The sequence below is a fragment of the Arvicola amphibius genome, chromosome 4 (genome assembly GCF_903992535.2).
Source record: "Arvicola amphibius chromosome 4, mArvAmp1.2, whole genome shotgun sequence".
NCBI classification, from domain to species: Eukaryota; Metazoa; Chordata; class Mammalia; order Rodentia; family Cricetidae; genus Arvicola; species Arvicola amphibius.
The window spans coordinates 144,097,925-144,125,412 of record NC_052050.1 but is presented as its reverse complement, the minus strand read 5'-3'; the positions used below and the strand labels follow the sequence as shown (position 1 = coordinate 144,125,412).

General features: G+C 48.8%; 3 protein-coding genes across 4 annotated transcripts in view; 1 reads left to right on the top strand and 2 right to left on the bottom strand.

Annotated features, from left to right (window-relative positions):
- Adgra2 (adhesion G protein-coupled receptor A2) overlaps positions 1 to 4,888 on the top strand; it is a 40,332-nt gene extending 35,444 nt beyond the window's left edge. Inside the window, exons 15-19 of the mRNA XM_038328689.2 lie at positions 83 to 210; positions 741 to 864; positions 1,323 to 1,468; positions 1,915 to 2,004; positions 2,228 to 4,888. Of these exons, the coding sequence (XP_038184617.1) occupies positions 83 to 210; positions 741 to 864; positions 1,323 to 1,468; positions 1,915 to 2,004; positions 2,228 to 3,494 (1,755 nt within the window). The 3' untranslated portion in view covers positions 3,495 to 4,888. The remainder of the gene's footprint in view (positions 1 to 82; positions 211 to 740; positions 865 to 1,322; positions 1,469 to 1,914; positions 2,005 to 2,227) is intronic.
- A 333-nt stretch (positions 4,889 to 5,221) lies between these two features.
- Positions 5,222 to 9,763, bottom strand: Brf2 (BRF2 RNA polymerase III transcription initiation factor subunit). The gene is made up of 4 exons (XM_038328690.2): positions 9,515 to 9,763; positions 8,554 to 8,613; positions 7,095 to 7,416; positions 5,222 to 6,023 (listed from the first exon to the last, which is right to left on the bottom strand). The coding sequence occupies exons 1-4, from the start codon at positions 9,666 to 9,668 to the stop codon at positions 5,312 to 5,314; spliced, it is 1,248 nt and encodes a 415-aa protein (XP_038184618.1). The 5' UTR covers positions 9,669 to 9,763; the 3' UTR covers positions 5,222 to 5,311.
- A 7,016-nt stretch (positions 9,764 to 16,779) lies between these two features.
- The window catches only part of Rab11fip1 (RAB11 family interacting protein 1), a 32,359-nt gene continuing 21,650 nt past the window's right edge, over positions 16,780 to 27,488 (bottom strand). For both annotated transcript variants that reach the window (XM_038328113.1, XM_038328114.1), the window contains 2 exons: positions 26,887 to 26,995; positions 16,780 to 17,247 (listed from right to left, as the gene is read on the bottom strand). In XM_038328113.1, coding sequence (XP_038184041.1) covers positions 17,029 to 17,247; positions 26,887 to 26,995 — 328 coding nt within the window. In that variant the 3' untranslated portion in view covers positions 16,780 to 17,028. The remainder of the gene's footprint in view (positions 17,248 to 26,886; positions 26,996 to 27,488) is intronic.

Genomic DNA, 27,488 nt, shown 5'->3' with positions numbered 1-27,488 from the left:
AGGCTGGCAGAGGTCAAGACAAGGGAAAGTGGCTTAGGGGGCAGACAGGGTCTGCTCAGTCCTCCCACCCACTCTTTCCCAGGAGCTGAGTGCATTCCCACGGGAGGTGGGAGGTTCTGGAGCTGTGTTGCACCCTGTAGTGTACCCCTGCACGGCTCTGCTGCTGCTCTGCCTTTTCTCTACCATTATCACCTACATCCTTAACCACAGGTGAGCCTGCTGCCGGGAAGAGGGAGTGGGTGGGGCTGGGCTCACACAGGCTGGCGGATATTTCTTCTCCAGGCAGGTCCCCATGACCTGGCCAGGCTCCGGGGATAAGGAACACATTTCTGGGGGGTGGGGAGGTGGGGATGGGGAGGTTAAGGCCTTCTTTCCCATGGCCTGGAGCACATTTATACACATGCTCATAGATAATTTATCTTCCTCTATTTGGCTCTCCTAGTGGTCTTGAGACCCTGTAGGGCAGTGGTTCTCAACCTTCCTAATGCTGCTACCCCTCTAATACAGTTCCTCATGTTGCGGTGACACCCCTAACTATAAAATTATTTCATTGCTACTTCATAACTGTAATTTTGCAACTGTTATGAATTGTGATGTAAATATCTGATATGCCAGATTATCTGATATGTGACCCCTGTGAAACTGTCATTCGGCCCCCAAAGGAGTCTCTACCTATAGGTTGAGAACCGCTTCTGTAGGGGGTTAGACGGCTCATTAATAAAAGACTCTTTCCGGGGCAGCTCCATCCATGTGTCCCGGAAGGGTTGGCACATGCTGTTGAACCTGTGTTTCCACATGGCCATGACCTCCGCTGTCTTCGTGGGGGGCATCACTCTCACCAACTACCAAATGGTTTGCCAAGCGGTAAGAAGGGGGTGGGGACTCTAAAGTGAGCGACTTCAGGGGAAGAGGGGGCTTAGCAAGGAAAATAAGGTTTATGGAAATAGCCCTCAGCTCCTCTGTTCTCTGTACTAGCCTTGGAGGGTCTGGAAGGGATGGGTGGCGCGTGGAGTGACAGGCATGGTCAGACTAGCTCCAAGATCACTGGAGATGGGGCTTCAGAGGGGAGAGTGGGGGGGGGTGCACAGCGGAGGAGAGGCCACATATCAGCCAGACTGCCCTGCCTGGATCCCGGAGAATCCCTGGGGTGTGAGAGAGAGCCCTGGCTGGAAGCAGGAGGACACCAGCGAGGACCAGTATGATGAGTAGCTGGGTGGGATGCTGGAGGCATGGGAGTAGTGGGAACATACACGGCCATTGACTTCCAGGGTGTAGCCCAGTCAGCAGCTCAGGTCCCAAGCCTCAGTGCCTTGACCTTGTAGGTGGGCATCACTCTGCACTACTCTTCGCTGTCCACGCTGCTCTGGATGGGGGTAAAGGCTCGAGTCCTCCACAAGGAGCTCACTTGGAGGGCCCCCCCTCCAGAAGAAGGGGATGCAGCCCCTCCTGGTCCTCGCCCCATGCTCCGGTAAGTGCTTCCAGTTCTCAGCTATGGGAAGGGGCCTCAAGACCCAAGGCAGGTGTAGCAAAGCTGGGGGGTGGGTAGGGATGAGTAACAGGATCCCCAGGATCACTCTCCAAAGGCAAGAGATGAGCTTCTTAGGCATGACAAGGCTGGGGAAGGAGGTGACACCAAAGGGATTGGGCAGGGATCCTAAAAACCTTCCTGACATCCCGCACTCAGACTGCTTTGGGTTGGAGAGAACAATTTTGGTCCTTGTCCCCTAGGACAGTTCTCGGCCAAGTTCTGAAGAAGCTGCTCTTCCTTAGGAGGCCTTACATTCCAGCCCGACCCCACCTCCCCAAATAACACAGATTTTTAAGGAGGCAGAGAAAAAGACAGAGATGTCAGTTTGAGGGTTCCAAGCACCTGGTTCCCTTACCTCCAGTGCACGATCTCTCCCCCACCTCCAGGTTCTACTTGATTGCTGGAGGGATCCCCCTCATAATCTGCGGCATCACCGCTGCGGTCAACATCCACAACTACCGGGACCACAGTCCCTAGTGAGCACCACTCCCTCCTGCCTCATCATCACCGTCTGCCTGCCCCAACCTTCACACCAGCCCCATCCATGCCTGCTGTTCCACCCAGCCAGTCTGCATGCTGACTAAGCCAGGGCCCGCCTCACCTCTCTATTTCCCACATCCTACCTCATCGACCACCCAGCCTGTGCCCCAGCTCCTGGGCTCTCCAAACTCTTCATCCACTACCTCTGTCTCCCCCTAGTTGCTGGCTGGTGTGGCGTCCAAGCCTTGGCGCTTTCTACATCCCGGTGGCATTGATTCTGCCCATCACCTGGATCTACTTCTTGTGTGCAGGCCTGCACTTACGGGGTCATGTGGCCCAGAATCCAAAGCAGGGTAACAGTAGGCTGTCTCTGGAGCCAGGGGAAGACCTGAGGGGTTCCACCAGGCTCCGGAGCAGTGGCGTCCTCCTGAGTGACTCTGGTTCCCTTTTGGCTACGGTTGGCGCAGGGGTAGGAACACCTGCGCCCCCAGAGGATGGTGATGGCGTGTATTCTCCGGGAGTCCAGCTGGGGGCGCTGATGACCACACATTTCCTGTACCTGGCTATGTGGGCCTGTGGCGCTTTGGCGGTGTCTCAGCGCTGGCTGCCTGGAGTGGTGTGTAGCTGCCTCTATGGTGTGGCAGCTTCAGCTCTGGGCCTCTTTGTCTTCACGCACCACTGTGCCAGGCGTAGGGATGTTCGGGCTTCCTGGCGCGCCTGCTGCCCTCCTGCTTCACCCTCGGCTTCCCACGCCCAACCCCGGGCCCTACCAACTGCTGCGGAGGATGGATCCCCGGTGTTGGACGGACCGGCCTCCCTCAAGTCCTCCTCCCCAAGTGGCAGTAGTGGCCGTGCACCGGCGCCCCTGTGCAAACTCACAAATCTGCAGGTGGCCCAGAGTCAGGTGTGCGAGGCTGGTGTGGCTGCCCGCGGGGATGGAGAGCCAGAGCCCACGGGCTCCCGTGGCAGCCTAGCTCCCCGGCACCATAACAACCTGCATCACGGGCGCCGAGTACACAAGAGTCGGGCTAAGGGTTACCGAGCTGGAGAGACTGGCGGCAAGAGCCGGCTTAAGGCGCTGCGCGCGTCCACAGGAGCTCCAGAGCTGCTGTCCAGTGAGAGCGGCAGCTTGCACAATAGCCCTTCCGACAGCTACCTGGGCAGCAGCCGCAATAGCCCCGGCGACGGCCTTCCACTCGAGGGCGAGCCCATGCTTACGCCGTCGGAGGGCTCCGACACCAGCGCAGCGCCGATCCCTGAGACGGGGCGACCCGGACAGCGCCGCTGCGCCAGCCGTGACAATCTCAAGGGCAGCGGCAGCGCACTGGAGAGGGAGAGTAAGCGCCGTTCATACCCGCTCAACACTACCAGTCTTAACGGCGCCCCCAAGGGGGGCAAGTATGAGGATGCCAGTGTGACCGGCGCAGAGGCCATAGCAGGAGGCTGCATGAAGACCGGCCTCTGGAAAAGCGAGACCACCGTCTAGGGCAGAGGCGGGCTGGATTTAGAGTGGGCCGGCCACACCGGCTTGTTACTCCTCGATCCTCCTGGGCGGTCCAAGCTGTCTACCGATGTGTAGGTTTGAGGTGGCCATGCTGATGGCTGCCCCTGGGCTCACCATCTTTAGTTACCCAGGCTGGGAAAGGAAGAAGGCAGATGCTTGCCACTTGTCTGCACTATCCCTCAGCAGTAGCGACAGACAATCCCAGACATCAGCTTAGACCAGTTTTGATGGTCAAGTTCTTGGGGTGCCCTCCCAGGTAGGGATAAAAGTTCCGTCGATCTGTGGGGTGACCCATAAACGGAGTGGCCAAGCCCAGCCCCAATAGGCTCAGGAAACCTGGGAATTGCCTTTTTCTCACCAGCTTCAGGAGGCACCGCGTGACTGCTAAGATCCCAGGCCTCTCCCCCAGTTCTGGTTTGGGAAACCAGCCTCGCAGGTGAGCCAGGTGCCCGGCCAGGAGGAGTAATAGGTGCTGCCTTTTCAGATAAACTATGCAAGGGGGGAGGGGCGGAGTGTAGGTAACTCTGAGACCAGCTGAGTCCCGCAGGAGGTGGGCAGGTGGGAGAGGTGCACTATTAGGGAGATGTGATCCCTAGGAAGTGGTACACAATCCTTCCAACAGAGTTCAGAACAAGACCTGAGAAAGCAATACTACCAAGTGCCTAAAGACTCAAGGGGAGGAGCTGAGGTTTGGATCTGAGCACAACCTGTCCAATGGTCTGGAGAGTGGCTCCACTCAGCTGCTCAGTGACAATACCCACTGCCTGCTCTCAGCTGTCCAACTCCAAGGGACTGGGGAAAATGCCTCCATGAGGCTTCTGTGGCAAAGCCATGGTAATCCGATTTCTAACTCCAGTTAGGAACCTGAAATGCCAAACCGTCTCCCAACTCACCAAAACCCCACCAGGCTGAGGGAGCACCTGGATCCAGGTTGCTCGAGGCTCTGCGTTTTCACTACTTGCTAAAATCTCCAGCCCCATCTTCCCCAACCTAAAATGCCTTTTTACTACAGAACCACATGGAAGTAGAGGAATTCTTGGGCCTTGGGAAGCAGTAGGGAACCCGGGGCTGGTGAGAGAGCACAGTGGGGGAGAATCCATCCTCCTTGAGATGGGCCCCATTATTTATGCTTGCTGCACAGACAATATTAGAGGAGAAGCTTTGTATCACTCTCCCACGTATGCTGGCTGCTGCTTACCCTGCCAACGCCTTAGCACTGGAGAGCTTTTTGCAATATGCCGGGAAAAGGGGAGGGAGGGAACCAAGTGCCAAAGAAAACATGTTTTAAAAGCTCTGGTTTTATACAATAGAATGTTTTCTAGCAGATGCCTCTTTGTTTTAATATATTAAAATCTTGCAAAGCCCTCTGAGCGACAGCTGTAGTCCACCGTATGGTCCTTTTGTTAACGAGGTAGAGGAGGCAGGTGGAAGCCTAAGACCACTAGAGCCCAGAGCAAACACGGGCCAGGAATCGCTGCTCCTGCTCATGTAATGGTCGATGCCACCTCTTTTACAACAGCAATATACTGACTTCACACCACAGCAGGAGAGAGCTGGGCAGATCTTCAGCAGTCTTAGGAGTGCGACCCAGACTGGACAGCCAAGGTGCTCCCCTGCACCAAAGACATCCCATGCACCTCCCAATATCTCCAGAGCGCTGGGTCCAATTAACTGCTACTCTTGGTTTCCTTAAATAAAAAAGGAATATCCAAGGGTCATATACATTTACTTCTTGCAACATGGCAGGCCTATCAGCAAATCCTAGTCAGAATTACTGGCCACACCTGGAAGAACCTGCATCAGGGAGGGTTAGGGGCACTCATGGCTGCCTGGCCAGCAGCCTGGGCTCTCTGAAAGTCTCTAACTTCCTGAGGGGTGCGCAAATACTGCTCTATTTCACTATCAGAAATGTTCTCATCTCCAGTCACTTCGGAAACAAAGGGGGTGGAATGGGTCCGTTTGGGAGGCTTTAACATACAGGGTGGGAGGAGAGGTGCAGGACTGGCTGGGCGTTTCCTCTTGGGCAAATCAAAGGTACTATCCTCCGCTTCCTGGTGTCCTTGTCCCCCCGGCTGCTGCTTCTGGGTCTCCGCTTCTGCTGTTGCATCTCGGAAAGCCATGCGTATCAGCATGTGGCGGTGCTGGAGGAGGTCACCGATGTGCTTCACCACAGTCCGCTTGTCAAGCTTTAGGACCTGCAGCCAAGCCAGCCGGCTGGCCATCTGCAGCAGCACAGCCAGCAGCTCCTGCAGCCGGGAGGCGGCCGGGTAGGGCAGGTCCACGTTTGCCAGTTTACAGAACCGGGCAAGAGAACATGTCAGTCGGTCTGAAGGCCGCAGAGACTGCCACGCCAGGAAGGTGGCTGCAGTGATGACAGGCAAGGGATGGCGCCCAGTAACAAGCCATGTCTCATTTGCCAGCTCCACCAGCAGCAAGGTTCGAGACAGCATCTTGTCTTTGTCCTCCACATATTTGGCTGGCATGGATGGGGAAGCCTGGAACAGTTTGAAGCTGAAACAACCAAAATGAAGGTCAAGTGAATAACAGGGTGTTCTTCCGGGGCGAGCAGGGTAGTCTACCCAAGATGAATGGGGAAGCTAGTTTGTCCTAGAGACACTCAAGGTCATGGGAGCAAGGTACTGAGCAAAGGGGGCAGGGACGTGCCAGGTGAATGGTACTACAGCCGAGCACAATTCCCGTGTCTCCATTTGCTCTACAGGAAGGGCACCATTGTATGTGTCTACTTAGGATGTGACCATGTTTCAACTGTTTGGTAGCATCCCTCCCTGGCTGTCCCTTAACTTGCTTTGTGAACCAGGCTGGCCTCAAACTCACAAGATCTGCCTGCCTCGGCCTCCCGAGTCCTGGGAGTCAAGGTGTGCACCACCACTGCCTAGCCTTGTTTGCTTCTTTTAACCAAGTCCAGGCTGGTCTAGAACGCGATACTCTTGCTTCAGTCTCCCAAGTGCTGGGGTCAAGAGTGTGTGCTACCAAACTTCAACAGCCATTTTTGTGGTTTGGTTTGGTTTTAAAGTATACTTGTCAGAAAACAAAAACAAAAACCCCTTTTTAAAAAAAAGAAAAAAACAAAAAAACAAAGGGCAAACCCAAGGATCATGGTGCACACCTGTAATCTCAGTGGTAGGAAGATGGAGGTGAGGTGATCAGAAGTACAAGCCCAGCCTGAGCTGTATGAGACTGTCTAAAACCAAACAACTAAAAATCTCACTAAACCTTAGCTTCAAACCTTGTTCAACCACTAACTAGTATCTTTGGACTCCATATAGAGGCAATCCTGCTGTAGCGGGGCCCCTGCCATGTAATTCCAGTGACTGCCATTCATAAAGCAGGAGGGGGGCAACTAAACAGCCCTATGCCAAGGCTGGCTAAGGATTTTTTTTTAAACATTATCACAGTCCTGTGATGGGAAGGGGATGGGAAGACTACAGCGTCCTGGAAATGTACAAACGGTGGTGAGCACGGGTTGGGAAGGGAAGACAGGCTCTGGCGAAAGCACACATCTGCCAGGACAGCTATCTGCCAGGACAGCTGCCTACCCCGTGCTGCCTCCTGGATAAGTACCTGCCGCAGTAAGACTTCACCAGGTCTTCCAGGCACAGAGCTGGCACGTCCAGCCCCAGAAGCTTCACCAGCTGCATGTAGGTGCCAGAAAACATGTCCAGATCTGCGTACAGCAGGGTGCAGATGGTGCCCATGGTCAGGGGCCAGTTATGCTGCCGACAGGTGATGAGAACACAGCATCCAACCAACACTTCCTTCTTCTGGAGCCTCGCAGCGCGGATGCCAGACAGCTGATAAGCCCTTTGGTAGTAGGAGATGGCAGTCTCCTCGAACGTTGGGGGCAACTTCAGGATCCGACACAGGTCTCTCACTCGGCGGAGATCTAGGAAAACACATATTAAGAGCAGAGAGGTCAAAGGAAGTTCAGTTAGGACTTAATTCCGTTAAACTTGCCATATATAGCAGATGCACAAATAATATGCCCTTCTAGCCGGGCAGTGGTGGTGGTGCGTGCCTTTAATCCCAGTACTCGGGAGGCAGAGGCAGGAGAATCTCTGTGGGTTCAAGGCCAGCCTGGTCTACAAAGTGAGTTCTAGGACAGACCCCAAAACTACAGAGAAACACTGTCTCAAAAAACAAAAACAAACAAACAAAAAATGCCTTTCTGTACTAACAGGACACTTGACGTGGCGTGTGCACTGGAGCTAGACTTGATCCTCAAGCATGCTGGGCAAGCTCTTTATCACTGAGCTGTAGTCTTAGCCGTTAGAACTGTGCTCCTTCCAAAGGTACAGAACACCACCTGTGGGAAGGTCACATTCAATCCACCACCCTTTTATGAGCTATTCTGACTTATAGACAGGGCAAAGTTCCTTTTTTTTTTTTTTTTTTTTGGGGGGTTCTGGGGATTGAACTGCACGCCTTACACATGATAGGTGCATACTCTATTACCAACTTACTCCCCACCCCAGCTCCAAAGGCCAAGCTTTTACCAAGGTTTCTTGAGGCTACTTTATCATCTACTTCTATTCCTTCTGGTTTCTAAGACACACAAACTATGTCAGCTGGGCTGACCTCAAAGTCTGTCCTCTTGCCTCTCCTGAGTGCTGGGACTGTAGGCACACAACCCGTCAATCACGGTTCTCTTCTAGCCTAACACCAGTAATGCTGACAGCAAGAACACACGCAGATGGATTAGGACGTCAAGACAATTTTCTTTCAAGCCACTGAATAATAAAAAGCCGTCTCTGGGCTGGAGAGACGGCTCAGCAGTTGGGAGCACTTGCCGCTCTAGCAGAAAACCTGCGGTTCAGTTCCCAGCACCCACAAGGCCGCTCACAACCACCTGTAACTGCAGGTCCATGTGATCCAACACCCTCTTCTGACTCCACGGGCACCAGGCATGCACACGGTATACACACATACATGCAATTAGAACACCCGTACAAATATTCAAACATTAAAGAGTCACGTAAAAAAAGCAAAGCTGAAATTTGAGGAGGAAAAGGGTGATTCTTACCTCGCTGCTGGCTGCGGCTAACTTGCTCGTTTTCCCCTGTGCTTCGGGAATATGTCACTTCTGTAAATAATATACAAATTATTAATAAACAAATAGCACAGGTGGCCTCTATCCATTCATCATCTTCTTGTCCTCTGACCACATAAACCAGGGAGATTTCAAGTTATTGCGAATATACTTCACATCTCAGAGAAGATACCCATCCATGTAACAGTAAAGGCTCACCTGGCTTTTTATGTCTTCATGTAGCACCAAAGACAGCCAGTATTGAACTATATAAAGCAACGCTGGTGATCCCAATGTCCCAGCTTTTTCTCTGGTGCATTCAATTTTGAGGTAGCACAGCGGTTCTCAACCTTCTAATGCTGTGACCCTTTAATACAGTTCATGTTGTGACCTCGAACCATAAACTTAGTTTCGTTGCTACTTCATACCTGTAGTTTTGCTAGTGTTATGAATTATAATGTAAATAGCTGATATGCACGACTGTCTTGGGATACACCTGGGAAAGGGTCGCTCAATCTCCCAAAGTGGTAGAGACTCAAAGGTCTCGCTGAACTAAACAATGGTGTGGAAGGACAGGAGGAACATTTTGCCAGTTAGTGCTAAAAATTACTGTGGGGTAATGGTTCGCGTTCTATTCCCAAATGGTTCATCTTGTAGTCCCGAATAATTTGTCAACAAGCCTCCAACACTGACCAGGTCCGAAAAGAGGAGTGAAACCTTTTCCGTTTCATCCATTCACCATCAGTATACCCACTAAATGCCAGGCACCATAGTAGGTACTGGGAAAATAGATGGAAGAGCACCCGCCTCCAGCTACTTTTTCTTTTTAAAGCAAGCTTCTCCCACATTTCTGTGCGCACGACCAAGAAAAGGGGGTGGGGACCGCTAAGAGTCTGGGATTAAGCATTCCATCACACCAGGCTACCCCCCAGGGCCCGAGGCCAGGTACCAGTACCTCTGAGGTTGCCCTCGTCGTTGAAGGTGGTTGTAAGGACCCCTTCGGTGACCACACAGCCGCAGTCGGAACACACCAGCTGGCTCTGCGAATAATGCGAGTCTTCCACGAGCTCAGAGGAGCCGCAATCCGGGCAACGGCTTCCGCTCGGCATCTCACCATTTGTCCAGCGACGCGGTAGCGCCGGGACACACGCTCCTAAGAACGACCGGCTGCAGGAAAGTGGGAGGGGACCTTATTCCGGCTGCACCTTCCTCTTCCGGTCAGCTGGATAACCGGCTGGAGGTTTGCTCCGCCCCGTGGCTGCACGCCACTTCCGATTTCGTTTGTGGACTCGTGTAGAAACATGAGCTCGAAAGGAAGGTTCCCGGGCTTAGTTGTGTCTCAGGGTCTCTGGTGTCTTGAGTTGGGCCACGTTAAGAGTTGACAGTTGCCAGAGATAAGGAATTGCTCTCTGCGAAACACTTTTTTTTTTTTTTTTTTGGATTTTCAAGACAGGGTTTCTCTACAGCTTTTGGAGTCTGTCCTGGAACTAGCTCTTGTAGACCAGGCTGGCCTCGAACTCACAGAGATCCGCCTGCCTCTGCCTCCCGAGTGCTGGGATTAAAGGCGTGCGCCACCACCGCCCGGCGAAACACTATTTTTTTATAGCATTTAATTTATTATTTTAGACTATCTTGCTTATGGAGCCCAGGCTGACCTAGAATACTGCTATTTCTGCCTCCCACCTACCGCTTGCTGGGATTACAGGCTTATGCCACCAGGCCTGATCCTTTTTAAAAGTCACCTGGAATCAGTTTCTTCATTCCTATGTAGTAAGGAATGTTAAATGTGACTATAGTAGGAAACAGATCACTCTGCTGTGAGAGAGCGGTAAATTCTGTTCTGCTTTATGGAACTGCCTCCCCAAACAACTTTTGCGTGTTCTCTCTCTCTCTCTCTCTCTCTCTCTCTCTCTCTCTCTCTCTCTCTCTCTCTCTCTCTCTCTCTCTCTCTCTCTCAAAATCTATTTTGTTTTTGTTTGTTTTCAACTATAAAATAAGGGAATTGTGCCGGACATGATCACCTGTAATCCTAGTGCCTGGGAGATGGAGGCTGGAGCATCAGGAGTTCAAGGTCATCCTCCTCCATATAACAAGTTGGAGGCCAGTCTGGACTACAGGAGACCTTATCACAAATAAATCAAAATAGCTGGGTATGTTGGCATACTCCCTTATTCCTAGTTTTGGGAAGACAAAGAGTTTGAGGCCAGCCTGGCCTACATCTCAGTTCAGCCGAGCCGGTCATTTGGCTTGGTGCGAAAGTGCTTTTACTTGCTGAGCTATTCCCTGGCCCCATTATTTTATTTCTGAGACAGGGTCTCATGCAGTCCAGACTAGGTCTGAACTATGTGTCTCAGCATGACCCTGAACTTCTGCTACTTCTGCCCCCACCTCTCAAGTCCTGGGACCACAGTCCTAGGCCACCACACCGCGCTTGGCTCCTTTTGTTTTCTTTTTAAACAAGCCGTGTTCAGAACCACTTTATTTACTTACTTATGGTCATGTTGGTGTGCATGCACAGGTACGGGAGGCCAGAGGACAACCTTGACTGCTCCTTAGGCACCGTCCACCTTGTTTAGACGGTCTCTAACTGCACTAAGCAAGGTTAGGTCACCTGGACAGCAAGAGCTCCTGGCCATCCACTGCCCTGACTGTCCATCTAAGGCACTCCTGAGCTGAATGCCACAATTGGGAGGGAGACGTGGAGAGGCATCTCCAGACACAGTCCAGACAGACCACTGAGGAGACAGTCCAGGCACGGTCCATGTGTGCCATGCTAGTTTTGACAGTGGGTTTTTTCTAGAAGGGAGACTGAAGAGGAAAGTGTTTAAGGAGAGGCATCAGGAGGAATCCCCTGCACCTCTACCCGAGACTGTCCATCTATCCGAGTACATTGTCAGTCTGGCTGACCTCCCCTTGATGGTGTATCTCTGAGGCTCGATCATCTTGGGGAGGGCATAAAGTTTCAGCTGCTGTGAATAACTGTCCCGGGTGGGCCTAATGAATCTCCATCTATGAACACTAAAGTTTGGAGATCATGTAATTTCTGTTATGGGACACTATCATTTTGATTTTTCCTTAATTCATCCATTGAATGTTCAAGTCTCTCTTGCCTTAAAAGCTGTATGAACATGGGCCATAGTTCGCTGACTCCCTTTCTAATCCTCAAAGTCAAATAGGTTAGGAGCTCTCAATCGCCTGGGCTGCCGCAGTCCCCCGCAGAAGTCCTGGACTCTCCCTGAGTAGCTGCAACTATAGGTGTGTTGTGTGCCGCCCCACCCCGATGAAGCCTCACTTCGATGCCCTGATGTGACTCGGGCAGCTAAGGTTTTCAAGTCTAAGTTTGTCTCATTTGTCTGATAGAGTCAGTATCTCAGTGCTCCCTTCTGCAGTGAAGGTGCAGCCTGAACCAAGCACTCGGCCACAAGCAAGGACAAATGCAGCTTTCTCCCCTCAACTCTGGGGGCAGGGGGCACAACTCTGTCTCCAACACGACCCTTTCCAGGGCTCAGGCAGGATACAGGTTTCTGTGTGAAAGAACAGAATTAAAATGCTGAGAATATTTACTCTTGAGTTTTGGGTTGTGGGAGATGCTGGGCCAACTAAGCCAGTTTTAGGTCAGAATTGATTGATAGTCAGGATGCCCCAAGAGGCAAGATCACAAAGATCCTGAAGATGGTGCCAAAAAAGAAGCCCCAAACACCAGATCCATCTGTCTGGTTATTAAGCTAAGGACAGCTGTGTGCTGACACTTTGGATTTGAAGGATGGGCAACACCCCTCTAGAGTTTTCCATGAATGGGCTGAGGCCAGGGGGCCCTCATCCAGCAAGTGCCACTTTTGGCCCATAGGTGGCAGTCATAAACTGTCAGAAAGGTCCTGGCTCTTCTTGATGAGTGGTGCTTAGCTGGGGGTGGGTGGGGTGTGTGTGTGTGTGTGTCTCCCTCTGAACCCTTATCAGTTCATGTTGCAAAGTACAGACTGTTGCAGACTGCAGTCATGTCATGAGGTACACTCAAAACAGGTACTGTGGCTGTGTTATTCCCACCAGAGGAACAAAGGACCCGGTGGGATCTGCTGGAAAGGCAGGTTTGCTTTGGTTTCCCATTTCAGGTTTTCATGCAAGGCTGCCTGGCTCTTCCGCTCTGTGTTTGCGTCACAGCACCAGATCACGGCTGGGACACACGGCAAAAGTAAAGTACAGACACAAATCTTTGAAAGGAAATATCTTTTTATTTAGTGTTAGAAAACTTTAAGTTTTTTTTTTTTTTTTTAATTTTAAGACAAGGTGTCACATATCCCCACCTGATTTAAACTGCCCTGTGCTGCTGAGGATGAAGTGGAACCTCTGGTCACGTTGTTTCCACCTCCCAAGTGCTGGCTGGGATTACAGGTGGGCATCACATGCTCAGTTTATGTAGTACAGGTGGGGGAGAGGGTGGGGAAGGGTGGGATCAAACCTAGAGCTTTGTGCATGCAAAGCAGACACCCTACTAACTGAGCTACACACCTAATCCCTTAGGTATTTCTTTTTGTTTCGTTTTTCGAGACAGGGTTTCTCAGTAGCTATGGAGTCTGTCCTGGAACTCCGTACACCAGGCTGGCCTCGAACTCACAGAGATCCGCCTGCCACTGCCTCCTGAGTGCTGGGATTAAAGGTGTGTGCCACCACCACCCATCTTTGGTATTTCTTAAAAGCAATACCAGTCAACTTCAAAATCCCCAAAGCAACATACAGGGAACAGTAAACCTGTAATTTAAAAAGAAAATCAAAACAAAATACCATGGAGTCCTCAGTTGAAGAGGAAACTCAATTTAGTAGCTCACAAAGTAGGTAGGAGAATCCAGAGTTGGGGTTGGCATGGGTTCATATTTGCCATCTAAGACAACTGACTGCTTTTCAGTCTTGAAGGATCCTTAATCAGTACCGTACTCCACCGCTACAAGTGGGAGTGGTAGCATCCTGATATTCCCAGCACGTGGAAGGTGGAGGCAGGAGGATCAGGAGTTAAAGGTTACCAGTGGCCAGCTCAAGGCTAACCTGGGCAACGAGAACCTGCCTAAAAACAAAGATAAAAGCATCACAAAGTAGGGTGGAGGACTGGCTGCGGGTGTAGCTCAAGGGGAGAGCACAGGATTGATATGCACAAGACACTGGGTTTAATCCCCAAACACCAAGAAAGTAAAAGGAAAGAAGAAAGGTTGACTGGGCAAAAAACCCAGGGGTGAAGAACTCTGGCCTCAACAGAGCAACTGGGAAAGCATCATGGACCAGCCTCTCTCGACACCCCGATCACGCATGTGCACAGCTGTGGAGCATGGCACAAGGCAGGGCTGCTCGTTCCTTCCTCCACTGCCGAAGTAAGGGTAACATACTGGAATCAAACAGGGAGGCCAGGACATGTGCCAAGGTTAAGAATAAGACGACATGAAACACTTGGGCCAAGGACTATCTGTTTTTCAGGAAACTGACCTCCAATGGGAGTCTGCTGGTATTTAATCCAATGCTCCCTTGTGCCCTGGCTGGGCTTTCTGGAGGCAGCCAGGCAAGGGCAAGGAAAAAGCCCCCCTTTTTTCCAGAGGGCAGGCCCTTCCAGGGCTCCTCATGTTGGCTTCAGGAGTAGCTACAGGCACAAGCCAGTGGCTAGCCTCGGTAGCTCCAGGGCTTTCCACATCACCAACCTCTGCTCCCACCAGTGGCTCAGCACAGGCTCAGCTTCCCTTAGTGTCTATCTTCCCTCAGCCCCCAAGTGCACACTCAAGAACAGTTATTGAGTAGTTATGGCCTCTATGAACTCTGAGCTACAGCAAGGTTAGAAATGCCAATGTTTTCCAGTCAAGCCCTTGAGGTAAACTGCCCTTCATTCTCCAGAGTTCCCAAGTGGCATTTCAGAGCCCAGGAATTCACCCCACCTAGACGGTCCTCTCTAGTGCTGACCCAGTAACATACCAAAGGTCCTAGGAGCAGCAGAGGCCTCCAGACTTGTTGTTAACAGAACCAGTGCCCTCCCCTCCCCCATGCACTTAGGTTATCACAGTAGAAATGCATTTTTATGAAGTAAAAAAACATGATGCAGAACAGACATATACATGTACATTTTCAGAGTTCAAGTGAGTATAGTTTCCTTTATAGGCATATTAATGAATTTTGCAACACTTAAAAAAATACAAACCACCTCAGAAATTTGCAGTGGTCCCTAGTATTGTAGGAGAGATTAAATAAAAAATAGGTGTGGATCATTAACAGGTAATTAGATAAATCAAGTGACAGTCTTGCCCTTCAGAGTAAAGTGCTCCAGTGTCACCAATGCCCCTCATCTTCAGGATGACAAGGACAGACAGAGAGTCTTCATTAATAACCACTACCTCCACCCTGTCCATTCCACTGGCCTGTGATTGCCCCTAGCAGAGATGTTAAGATTTCATGAGATTTTATTACAACCAGGAAGAAAAAAAAAAGAGCAACATGAAACACTTTAGTTCCAGTATGAGGTGAGCAGCAGTGAAATTCCCTCTATTGGTGAAAATGGGGCTGAATTTAATATATATATATATATATACACACACACACACACACGTGTATATATATAAAACTATATTTTAAACTAGATTTATATAAAAATCTAGTCTATATATATGTAAACTAGTATATATATATATATATATATATATATATATATATATATATATATATGTATATATTTTTAAATGCAGCAATCTTACCAGGCATGGTGACACATACCAGTGATCCCAGTATTTGTAAAGCTAGGGCAGGAGGGATGAAAGTCTGAAGCCAGTAAGACCCTGCCTCAAAGTAGCAAAACAACAAAACTCCCCCAAATTAGGAAGTAGCAATCAAAACGCAAGTCTGGAATGGGAGTGAGGGTGGCAGGGTAGGAGAGGTAGGTCTGGGGGTGGTGGCAAGGATGGGAGCAAGGGTGGTAAGTGCTCTGCCCCTGTGTATTAACCCTGCCCTAGCCCAGGGCTCCTTCATCTTGAGGAACTAGCGGGCTCTGGCTACTCCCTTCCAGAAGGCTGCCAGGAAAGCCAGCAAGATAAGTAAATGGAAGCAAGGACGTGGACTGGAAGGACATGGCCAAAGGACCCTTCCTAGTCATTCTCTACCTCACAACGGTTGGAGCGAGCATCTGGATCGCTTAGTCCTCTCTCCAGGCACCGGAGAGGCCAATCCAGCAACAGGAGCCCTGTTAGCATGAGAGGAGGGACTCTGAACATTTTTTCCTACTTAGATGGAAAGTGACTTTAAAAAAAAAAAAATGTGCATTGGTGTTTCGCCTGAGTGTATGACTGTGTGCGGGTGTTGGATCCCCTTAAACTGGAGTTATAGACAGTTGTAAGCTACCGTGTGGGCGTTGAGAATTGAACCTGTGTCCCTCTAGAAGAGCAGCCAGTGCTCTTAACCGCTGCGCCAGCCTGAAAAGTGACCCTTTAATTCCTTCATATCTCCGGGAGATGGCCCTATGGATCTAAAGAGCACGCTGTGTGTATGGGCTTGTGGGTGTGGGAGCCTGTCTGTGTGTGTGTGTCTGTGTGTGTGTGCTCACCTATGTGGGAGAATACGAAGGGCAGAGGCTTAAGGTAGCTTTTCACGTTATTAAGACAGGGTCCCTCACTGAATCCGGAGTTCCCTGTTTCAGCTAGAACGGCTGGCCAGTGAGACCCTGGGATCTGCCTGTCCCTGCCCCCCCCACCCCTCCAGGCATCTGTAGCTACTGCAGGCTCTTTTGCATGGGTGCCGAGAATGCAGATACAGATCCTTATGCGTGCAGTGCAGGCCCTTTACCCACTGGGCTGTATCTCCCCATCCACAAAGAGCGTACTTTTAAGGCTAGAAGGTAGAAGGAACTGGAAGAGACAGCATGTTCAAAGTCTAAGAAGGCTAGTCTCAGCTATACCGTGAGTTCAAGAGCAGCCCGGACTAGACAAGAGCCTATCTTAAAAACAGAACAACGCCCGCCCCCCAACAAAAACCCTACCCAAACAACCCTTGACTCTTGAGACATTCATAAGACATAAAAATTTAGCATCTGTTTGAGCTGCTCCAACACCAAGAAAGGAGGTAAAACAGTCACCACAGTACAGTCCCTTTCTGATCTCAGCCAAAGCCTGGCTTCATAGAGGATACATACTGGAAAAGTATCAAAGGGCAACAACCCCAGTGTTAAAATACGTTAGTTCCGTGGCGCCCACTTGAATCGATGGCTCAGGATCAAATCGTGTATTCACAACTTAGTTAAAGGCACCGTGGCATTTAAAAACACGCTGGGAATGTATAGACAAGATCCATTGTAATAATTAACCTGGTTTCAACTAGGAGAATTGACTCTTGACAGACAAGGCACACACCTGATGATGGGAGCCTGTGTGCTGGTTACTAGACAGACCACACACCCTTGACCTCAAGAGGCGCAGGACACAAGATCACAAAGCAGATCCACTTCCCTCCCGCAGGTCACATCTTTCCGGCCTTCTTGCCAAGCTGAGATGGCACTCGGAGGATGTTGGGCGTCTCCTCCATGACCCTGACCAGCAGGTTGTCGATGTAGTCTTCCAGCTCTCGCACCTGGAACTCCTTCTTGCTGATGGTTTCCTTCTGTTTGAGGACCAACTGGATCAGCTCGTCGTGGGTCAGCTGTGCGTAGGCGAAGGCAGGATCCGACGGCTGGTATTTCTTTGGGGAGGGATAGAGGAGGGAAATGGTTACAAGCCAGCAGAGAAACCAGACATCTGAAAGGAATGCTAAGAGAATGTCAGCGGCCGTCGGAGTCTCTCAGAAACACATTTTGTTGTTATTCTTCAGCACCTTGCTATGTAGACCAGGCTGGCCATGAACTCGGAGATCTGTCTGGCTCTGCCTCCCAGGTGTTGAGATTAAAGGTGCGTGCAATCACACCTGGCATGGAAATGCACTTCAACACAGGTTGGAACCAGGCAGCTGACTGAGAAAGGTACCATGGCACCACAAACAACATTTAAAAAGCAGAAACCTTCCTTGGCTCATAGCTGTCAGAGCCTTGGTCTTGACTCTAGGTACATGTTGTCAGGAAATGTAATGAGGGGCTGGAGCCATGGCTCAGAGGTTAAGAGCACTGGCTGCTCTTCCAGAGGATCTGGCTCAATTCCTGGCACCCACATGGTGGCTCACAACCATCTGTAACTCCAGTCCCAGGACCCTGCACTCTCTTCTCAGCCTCCTCCAGCACCCCCACCACCACACACGGATGCACACGCATGCACACAGGCAAAACAACCATATACACTAAAAGGGGTGGTGGGGAGGAACACAATGAAGCCTTCGTGGGAGAAGGAGAAAGCAGCGTCAGGTAATCCTAGTGTGCACATCTGAGCCCAGCCACTCGGGAGACTGAGGTAGATGAACGACTTGATCTCTCAAATTTGAAACCAGCCTTTAAAACTCCTGGAGTCATACAACCAGCTATCGATACAGAGCTGGGACAAGCAAGCCCCAAGGTGGAGCAGAAAGAAGATGTGGGGGCGCATCCTCCTGCCAACACTGTTGGGTATGAGCCAGTGACATCAGTCTGCTACCCCTAGGCACCCTCTGAGACCCTACCAAAACTTACTCCACACTCTCAAAACATGTATAGCTAAAGCCATGTGCCACCGGGCCATGGACTTCACAGGCCACCTGAGTACACTCTCTGGGTACACACTCTCTAGGTACACACTCTCTGGGTACACACTCTCTGGGTACGCGGTAGCCTGTCCCAAAGACTGACTGTTCCTGTTTCTGAGGGGAGCGTGCGTCCGGAACAGTCACTTTTAATGAACATTTATCTTCTGGGACAAGGAGACTAACTGCAAACCAAAGACTTCTGAGCCAAAGGGAAATCAGAGATAACGGACTAAGAAGTAACAAGTCATGTCAAGGTCTTAAGAGGGAGTAAGAAGGCGGGCCTTGCGATCTGCAGCTCAGCAGATTTACAAATCAGGGAAACAGGACTCCTGAGCAACTCAAGGTGACTTCTGCCTACAGAATTCCAGGGCAGTAACCGGTTTTGCCCTGAGAGCCTGCCAGTTTCATCTTCTATCAGAAAGACCAATAAGTCAAGTCAAGAGCCTACCCCCTCCAAGCAGAGCCAGGGGCAGAGTAATAGTAACAGTAATAGCAAAAACAGCACAGAAGCCTCCTCCCGCATCCAGGGAGCAAACTGCCCAAGGAGACCAAATTCAGAGGAATCCTACTCTAGCTGGCTGCTGTTTTCACAGACACAGCAAGCTTGAATCCAAGTCGGACGGTGCGTGAATAATGGAGATGCTGGGCTATTTCTCCAACATTTGCTTCTCCATCCCCTAACCCCGCTTTTTTTCTTTCAGCTTGTTGAGAACATCTATTGAGAGGGGGTGACCTTTTCTGATAATTGTTTTCGCTCTTGCTGTTAAGGATTAAATTCCAGGTTTTGTGTGTGACACATCAGTGCTCTACCCCTGTAGTCACTGTGTGTGTCACCTCCAACACTATATTCAAATCGGGCATGATGGCACACACCTGTAATCCCAGCACTCAGAATGAGTGCATCATGAAGCGAGTTCTAGACCAGTCTTGGCTATGGTGACACAGTGTCTCAAAAAAAAAAAAAAAAACCTAAAACTCAGTTTTATGTCTACAAGTGTTCTGGATGTTGGACACACATGTGGATGTATTTAACAATACTAAATTATGCTAAAAAAATGATATGAAGAGGCTTGAGGTTGGCTGGGGAAGCACACACCTTTAATCCTGCTCTCAGGAGGCAGAGGTAGACAGGTTTGAGGCTAGCGTGGACTACATCAAGAGTTCCAGGCCAGTCAGGGTTACAGAGTGAGACCCCGTCTCTTCTTGTCAAATGCAGTTTTCCACAGAAGAGACACCCACTGACAGATGGCGGTGGCACACGCCTTTAATCCTAGCAGCCGAGAAGAGGCAGGCAGATCTCTGTAATTCGAGGCTACCCTGATCTACAGTGAGTTCCAGCACACCAGGACTGTAGAAACCTTGTCTTGAAAACCAAAAAGTGTCCGTTGATGTTTCACATCAAGAAACATGCCCTGGAGGGTTGTAGATTACACCTCTCTCTATATAAGGGTTTTTATTAAGAAATACTAATTAGTGGCTGAGCATGTAGCTTGGTGACAGAGTGTGTGTTTAGCAAGTGTGGGCCCCGCATTATTAAATCCATAACAACTTGGTTCCTCTCCATCTCTTCCTTCTCTGTGAGACAGGACCTCATGCACCCCATACTGGCCTTGAGTTTCTGATCCTCCTGCCTCCACCACTCAATCCTGGAGATTACCAGTGTGTGTCAGCACACCCGGCTTTCTTTTTTCTTTCCTCTTTGCTGTCCCTCCACCACCTTCTTTCTGAGACAAGTTCTCACTTAGCTCAGGATGGCCTTGAACTGCTGGTCTTCCTGCCTTTCCCCAGTGCTGGGATTATAAGCATACCACTGCCCGTTTGTGTGTTACTGAGGATCACTGGGAGAGCATGCCTTGCACTGGCAGTTTACAGGAAGACGGGACCAGGAAGACGGGACGTACGGTAGGAGAAACACTAGTTAGGAAGAAAAAGGAGAGTCGCAGAAGTGGAGCGAGCGCGGAGTCCGGGGTGGGAGAAGGACTACTAGGAGGTGACCATAAATAATCTCAGTACATTGTATAGTCGTGTGAAACTGTCAAACTCACAAAACGATTTTTTAATGGAGGCCCTAAAACAACAGCCAAGGGAATAAAGCCAAACAAACAACACGGTTGCAATGACCTTACTAGCTTTTCCTTTACTTTAGCTCTGTGATTTCTCTCCCCAGACTCTCTTATTTTGAAGTTATTTTACAAATGCTGCTTTATGCTTAGTACAAAGCTGCTATTCTCTAGAAAGCCAACAGCAGTCTCCACGGAGCTTTCTGTATTTACCTAGAATATTTACTTGGGAGGGTCCAAGACCAAGAGATTTATGGCAGGCCGAGGGGCAGCAGTGAGCACACACAGGAGGCAAAGTGAGAAGGGTGCCTTTTTTCTAAGTTATTGTCCCACTCAGTCCCGGGAGATAAACCCTTGATTAAATGAACAGGGAAGAGGACATAAAATGGGAATCGAGGGTCTTGTTTACTTTCTGAAAAAGAGGCATTTGTTTCTCTCTGGGTTCAATGCCTAGTACATCAGTCAAGTCAAGCAGCCAACCAATCAAAAATAGGCAGGCAGACAGACACACAGACAGACAAGGGGCTAGAGAGACGGCTCATCAGAGCTCTTCCTGCTCTTGTAGAGGGCTAGGTTTGGTTTCCAACACCCACATGATGGCTCACAACCATCCAGTTCCAGGGGACCTAGTGCCCTTTACTGGCCTCCTTAGGTATCAGGCCCACACTTAATGTGAATATACACACAGGCAAAACATTCCTGCACTCGAAATAAAAATAATTAAAATCAGAGTCGCAAAGCATTCTGCACTATAAGGAAGTGGGAAGGGGGAACTCCTAGATGACTAGGTTTAGTTATATCATCTTTATGTTGTCCTCTGGCCCAACTTCCTAGTAAATATCAGGAAAACAAAAAACCTTCCTGGCAGAAAAACAAACAAACAAAATCCCTCCTGGCAGATAGTGCTGCTCTTTCTATCAGCAACTATCACACAGAAGCCAGCGAATCAAGCAAGTCGACAGAGTTACAGCAGATACAAATTGTCGGGGCTAAGCCACTGCAGGCACGTGGTTCTGGCACTGGTGGTGGCTCCAAAAGCAATGCTACCTTGTTGGCCATTTTACAAGGAAAGAGGTCAAGGATGGAGCTAGGTGATGCTCAATGGTTTCCAGCAATAATTATCACTACTGAGCCACTTTACTCAAGACTCCGAGCTCCAAAACCCAATGAATGCTTAATCCAGCTCCTGATGGCAGAGGTGGAAGGAGAGCAACCATCACCAAGCATGGCAGAACACTTGCAGGGGCTGGAGAGATGGCTCAGTGACAAAGAGCACACACTGCTCTTCCACAGGACTTGAAGTGGCTCACAAACACCTCTGACTCTAGCTCCAGAGACTTCAATGACTGTGGCTTCCTAGGGCACTTGCATTCACACCCACAGAGACACACGTATCCTAACAATAATAAAAATACAGTCTTTAAAAACAAATGCTTTTGGGGGCTGGGACTGTGTGGCCTAGCATGCCCACTATCACACATACATATAGCAAGAAAATCTTTCACAAGTGACAGGGTACAAGTAGTTCATTTTATTTTTGATTTTTTTTTTTCAAGACAGGATTTCTCTGCATAGTCCTGGCTATTCTCAAACTCAGAGATCCTCCCGCCTCTGCTTCCATGCCTGGGAAAACCTTTTTATTAAAAAATAGTAACAGGGGCATAGTGGTTTGCCTTTAATCCCAGCACTTGGGAGGGAGAGGCAAGCAGATCTTTGTGAGTTCGAGGCCAGCCTGGTCTACACAGCTAGTTCCAGGACAGCTAGGGCTGTTACACAGAGAAACCCTGCCTCAAAAAACAAACAATGAAACAAAAACCACACCAAACAAACAAACAGAAAGTAAGGGGCAGCCCTGGATTGTGGCACAAATAACTGAACAGGGTTGTCCCCTTGTTGGGACAGCCGTGAAATAGATGCCAGAGAAGAGAAGGCTGTTAATTTAGCAGTAAACTCCTGGATTTTGAAGAATCCCTTTGTTCTCAGGAGTTACATACTCAAGAATTTAGGAGGGGATAGAGACGGGTCAGTGAGTAAAATGATTGCCGTGAGGCCTTGAGTCTGGATTCCCAGCACAAACATAAAAAGCCAAGCGTGCTTGCAGGCGCCTGTGACCCGGGGACTGGAGGGCCAGAGAGAGTAGGATCCCCGAGGTTTGATGGACAGCCAGCTCAGCTGGATCAGTGAGCCAGGTCTAGGAAAAGACCGTATCTCAAAAATACAAGGTTTTAAAAACAAACAAAATGTAGGCCTGCTATATACAAATGACAGTCTGAGAAAGAAACCAGGGGAGCAGTACCTTTCCAAACAGTCACAAGAGAAATACCTTGGGGGTAACTCTAATGAAGCTAGGGAGAGTCCTGTAGGATAAAACTCTGCGACACAGAAGAAAGAAATCGAAGGCCTAAGATGGAAAGATCTCCCGTGCTCATGGATTGGTAGGATTAACAGTGAAAAGGGCCACCCTACCAAAAGCAATCTATAGATTCAGTGCAGTCCCCATCAAAATCCCAGCACAACTCTTCATAGAAACCGAAAGGGCAATTTCAGCTTCATATGGTCACACAAAAAAATCCAGGATAACTAAAACAATCCTGAATAAAACAAGTGCTGGGGTTATCACCACCCCGACCTCAAACTGAACTGTAGTGCTCCAATAGTAAAAACAGCACGGTATCGGCATAGAAACAGAAATGTTCATCGATGGATCAAATCCAAGACTCAGACCCAAAATCCACACCTAAACTGATTTATACACACTAGAAGAAAACAAAAGCCCCAGCATCTGTAATAAATGGTGCTGATCAAACTGGATAGCACAAGGTCATCACCCTGCGCAAACCTCATCTACAGAGGAATCAAGGACCTTAACATAAGATCAGACACCCTGAATCTGACAGAAGAGAAAGTTCTGAACGGAACACTGACAGCACAGGCACTGAGATCAACTTTCAATTAGTGGGACCTCATGAAACTGAAATGCTTCTGTATGGCAAAGGATATTCACCGGTTACATATCCAAAAGAGAGTTAATTTAGATGTCTAAAATACCAAAGAACTAAAAAAGCTGGACATCAAGAAAACAACCAAATTAAAAACTGGTTCAGAACTAAGCAGAATTCACAAAAGATGGAACACTCAAGAAATGTTCAACATCATTAGTCATCAGGGAAATGCAAACAAAACTATTCTGAGACTTCATCTTAGACCAGTCAGAATGGCCAAATCAATAAAACAAATGACAGCTCACACGATTGAGGGTGTGAGGTCAAGGGGACACTCCTCCATTGCTGGTGGGAGTGCAAATTTGCACAGCCATTATAGAAATCGGTTCCTCGGGACACTGGAAGCAGATCTCAAGATCCAGTTATACCACTCTTGGGCATATCCACGAAGGATTCGACACCCTACTACAGAGACATTTGCTCATCCATTACTGTTCTACTTAGTCATAGTAGCTAGAAAACGGCAACAGCCTAGATGTCCAGCAGCTGAAGAAAGATAAAGAAAATATGGCACATTTACACAATGGAGTATTATTTAGCTGTTTAAAAAACTGAAATTATGAACTTCACAGGCAAATGGAGATGGAAAAAAAAAATCATCCCGAGCCAGGTAACCAGACCCAAAAAAGACAAATTTGGTATGTAGACGTCAGCTTTTAAAGTCTTTGATAGCAGGCTACATACAATCCATATAAGGTTTACAAAGGTTAGGTATACAGTAAGGGGCTGGGCAGAGGGGAGGATCTCCCAAGGAAGGGGAAACAGAATGTAGAGTTATGGAGAGATAGAGGACCGGGGAAGATTGGAACAGAAGATTAATGGATAGGGGAAGGGAAGAGGAAGTTAAGGGAGAGACAACTACCACTAATGGCCGCTTGAGGAGTCATATGGAAACCTACTACAGCATAAGCTTCTAAAAATATACACATACCTGAAGAACTATAAATGGAGTCACCAAACAACAGGGGAGGCAAAGCCTCAACTAGACATCTCTTGCCACCGAGTGAAAACTCTAGTGCCAGGAATGGGTTATATCTAATTAAGCTATTGGCCAGAGCACCTCCATGAACCGCCCCCCCCCAAACCCAGGCTATTGGTTGCTCTCCACAAACTGTTGGTAAAACATTATTGCTGAAGAAAACACTTACATAACTCACTGAACACAGAGAAGTTGTACCGATGCCCAACTAGCGCCTTTCCCCGTCTGGACCAGTGCTCATGGTACTGGAAGGTACTCTACATGCTACCAGAGGAGAAAAAGACCAACCCAGCTATAAACCCTTCCATCTACAATGGTGGTCTGCCTGCATGTTATCCTGGCACAAAAAGCCAGGAGTGGTGGCACACATCTTTAATCTCGGCACTCAGGAGGCAGAGGCAGGCAGATCCCTGAATATGAGGCTAGCCTGAAGTACATAGTGAGTTCCAGGTCAGCCAGGGTTACGTAGAGAGACCATCTTTTTTTTTTTAAGTAGCACAAAAGTTGTTAGGAGTAACCAACTACTATATTGGATTGGATTAAAAAAAAACATTCCAGGAGATGACGGAACCCATACCTGACAATACTCCAGGGGCCAAGACTCTTAGACTAGACAGGCTATGGACCTAGGAAAAAACTAAATCTGCTGGAACAGAGCAAGAGCAATAAAATGACTCCTAGACACGCTGTGCTACATCCAGAGATCACGTGTCACTCGGCAATCACCAGAGAAGCTTCCTCCTGCAGGAGGTGGAACTAATAGAGAGACCCTCAACTGGACTAAGTGGAATGTCTCTATCAAATCTCTCCCCTCAGGGCTCAGGGAGCTCCGTGGAAGAAGAGACAGACAGAGGGATGGCGGACACCAAGGAAGCAAGTCCTTCTAGACACAACAGGACTGAGACGTAACAAACTCACAGAGCCTGCACAAGTTTAAGCCAGGCGGGGTCCCAGTGCTGAGAGGAAAAGTGGATCCAAGTCCCCGTCCCTAACCAGAAAGTCGTCCCCAATTGGCAACCATTTGCAAAGGAAAAATTAGTGTCTACAAGAGAGTGTCAGGGGATACTAGCCACACTTAGGGGAGGCCCCCTCCATGCCCAGCAATAGACGGCCAATACAAAACAGATCAATGGTATTTTTGTTAGATTTTTTTTTTGTCTCCTATTTCTTTGCTTGGAGATTTTTTTTAACCTTATTAATCTTTTGCTTGTATATTTTTGTTTCCAATTTTGTGTTTTTATAGAGTTCAATTCTGTGTATGTCTGTGTATGTGTGCGTCTCCGCGTACGTGCTTTTTCTTTGGGTTTTAGTATTGTTTATACTTGTCTGTTTGTTTTGTAAAGAGAGAGAGAAAGAAAGCATGGAGTTGAATGGGTGGGGAGGATCTGGGAGGAGATGACGGAGGGAAACCATGATTGGAATATATTATATGAAAAAAAATGTTTTAAAAGAAAAAAAAATGAGTTCTAGAGAAAGACACCGGACTTCAAGTTCGGGCCAGCCACACACAAGTGCGCACACCCACACAAACACCCGGAGCCGTGCACATAATTCACACTCAAGAAAATCAGAACTAAAAAAAGCCACAGTGCATACAACTTACTTTTTTATGCTTCAGAATAATAAACAAAGCAAACAAACAAACAAAAACCCTAAACCTACAGCCGCAGTGGTACATAGAGAAAGAGCAGGAGGGAGGGAAGGGACGAGGAGATAAAGAAAACTGGGTCAAATGTGAACGACAGGAGAACCCGGATGACAGTCTACAGGAGCTCTTTGTGCTATTGCTGCAACTCTGTAAATGTTGGAAACCATTTTCCAACACAGTGATAAAACCCAGCACGCCTGTATCAAGAATTTTATATTCTTGCCTAAAGATAAAAAAGAAGACGGGATGTGGTGGTGCACACCTTTAATCCCAGCATTCAGGATGCTGGTGGCAGGTGGAGCTCTGTGAATCTGAGAATAGCCTGGTCTACAGAGTGAGTTCAAGGATAGCTAAGGCTACACGAGAAACCCTGTCTAAAAGAAACAAAAAACAAAGGGAAAGGAAATCTTTTCTTTAAAGAGAACTGCCAGATGAACATAATGGGGGCACCTGTCTGTAACCCCAGCACTCAGGAGGCTGAGTCATAAGGATTGCATGGGCCAGTCTGGGCTACAGAAACTTTGTCTTTAAGAAAAACGAAACAAAATAAACAAAAACCACCACCGTACTCAACAAACATACAGTACCAGTGGCAATCACGTTGCTAGAGACAAGAATGAATGTAGTGAAAAATGAATAATTATAAGGTAATGTAATTATCCATTCAATGGACAGTCTGGGGGCCCTTAGAGGTTATCAACACTCCGGACGCATCAGAGGTCTGCATAAGTAATTCCCAGAATTGCCCAAGGTCTATAACTTTTGCTGTTGTTTGTTCTGAGACAGCATCTTGCTATGTTGCCCAGGCTGGCCTCCAGACTAAATGAGCTCAAGTTCTCCTCCCATCAGACCCCTGCGTAGCTGCACAGATGGAGGCCAGCTGTAATGGTGACTCTATACATGCAAGCTCTGCCAATGTTAGCAAACATGCCAAATTCTCAGAACACATACCTTAGCAACATGCCAAATTCTCAGAACACATACCTTTATAATGGCATCGTTGATCAGGTTCTCATTGATGATGGCAGCAGTGCCCAAGCTAGGGTTTGCAATCTTGGTGGCTGTTGTGTTCATCGGCTTCACGGGATGAAGCCTAGAAAGACAAGAAGAGGATCCTTAAACTTTCAGTAACCACAAAGCTGAGAACTACCCATCTCAAAGGTGGCTGCCCCGGCAAGATGAGCAAGGGGGAGGGGAATCATCTCTGGCCCAACATCCAGCTTCTGCCTTAGCTCCTGTGGAATTCAATGTCAAATGGATCAGAGAGCCACACACAACCACCAAAGCTCATCTCTGGCTCGGGGAGTAGGGGTGGGGGTCCCAGTAGACACTAAGTCCCTCAGGCTGCTTATAGACACAAGAGCATTAAGACAATCTCTCAGGCTGAGGTGTAGCTCTGTGGCATAGTACTGGCCCAGCATGCAAAAGGCCTCTGGTTCCATCCCCAGCGCTACAAAAAAAAAAAATGTTTTTAATTAAAACAAACAAACAAACAAACAAAACAATGTTAACAACACAGAAGAAAGACAGAAAGAAGTTTCTCATCCTCACAGGCATCTACAGTAAGGGAGAGCGCAGATCATGCA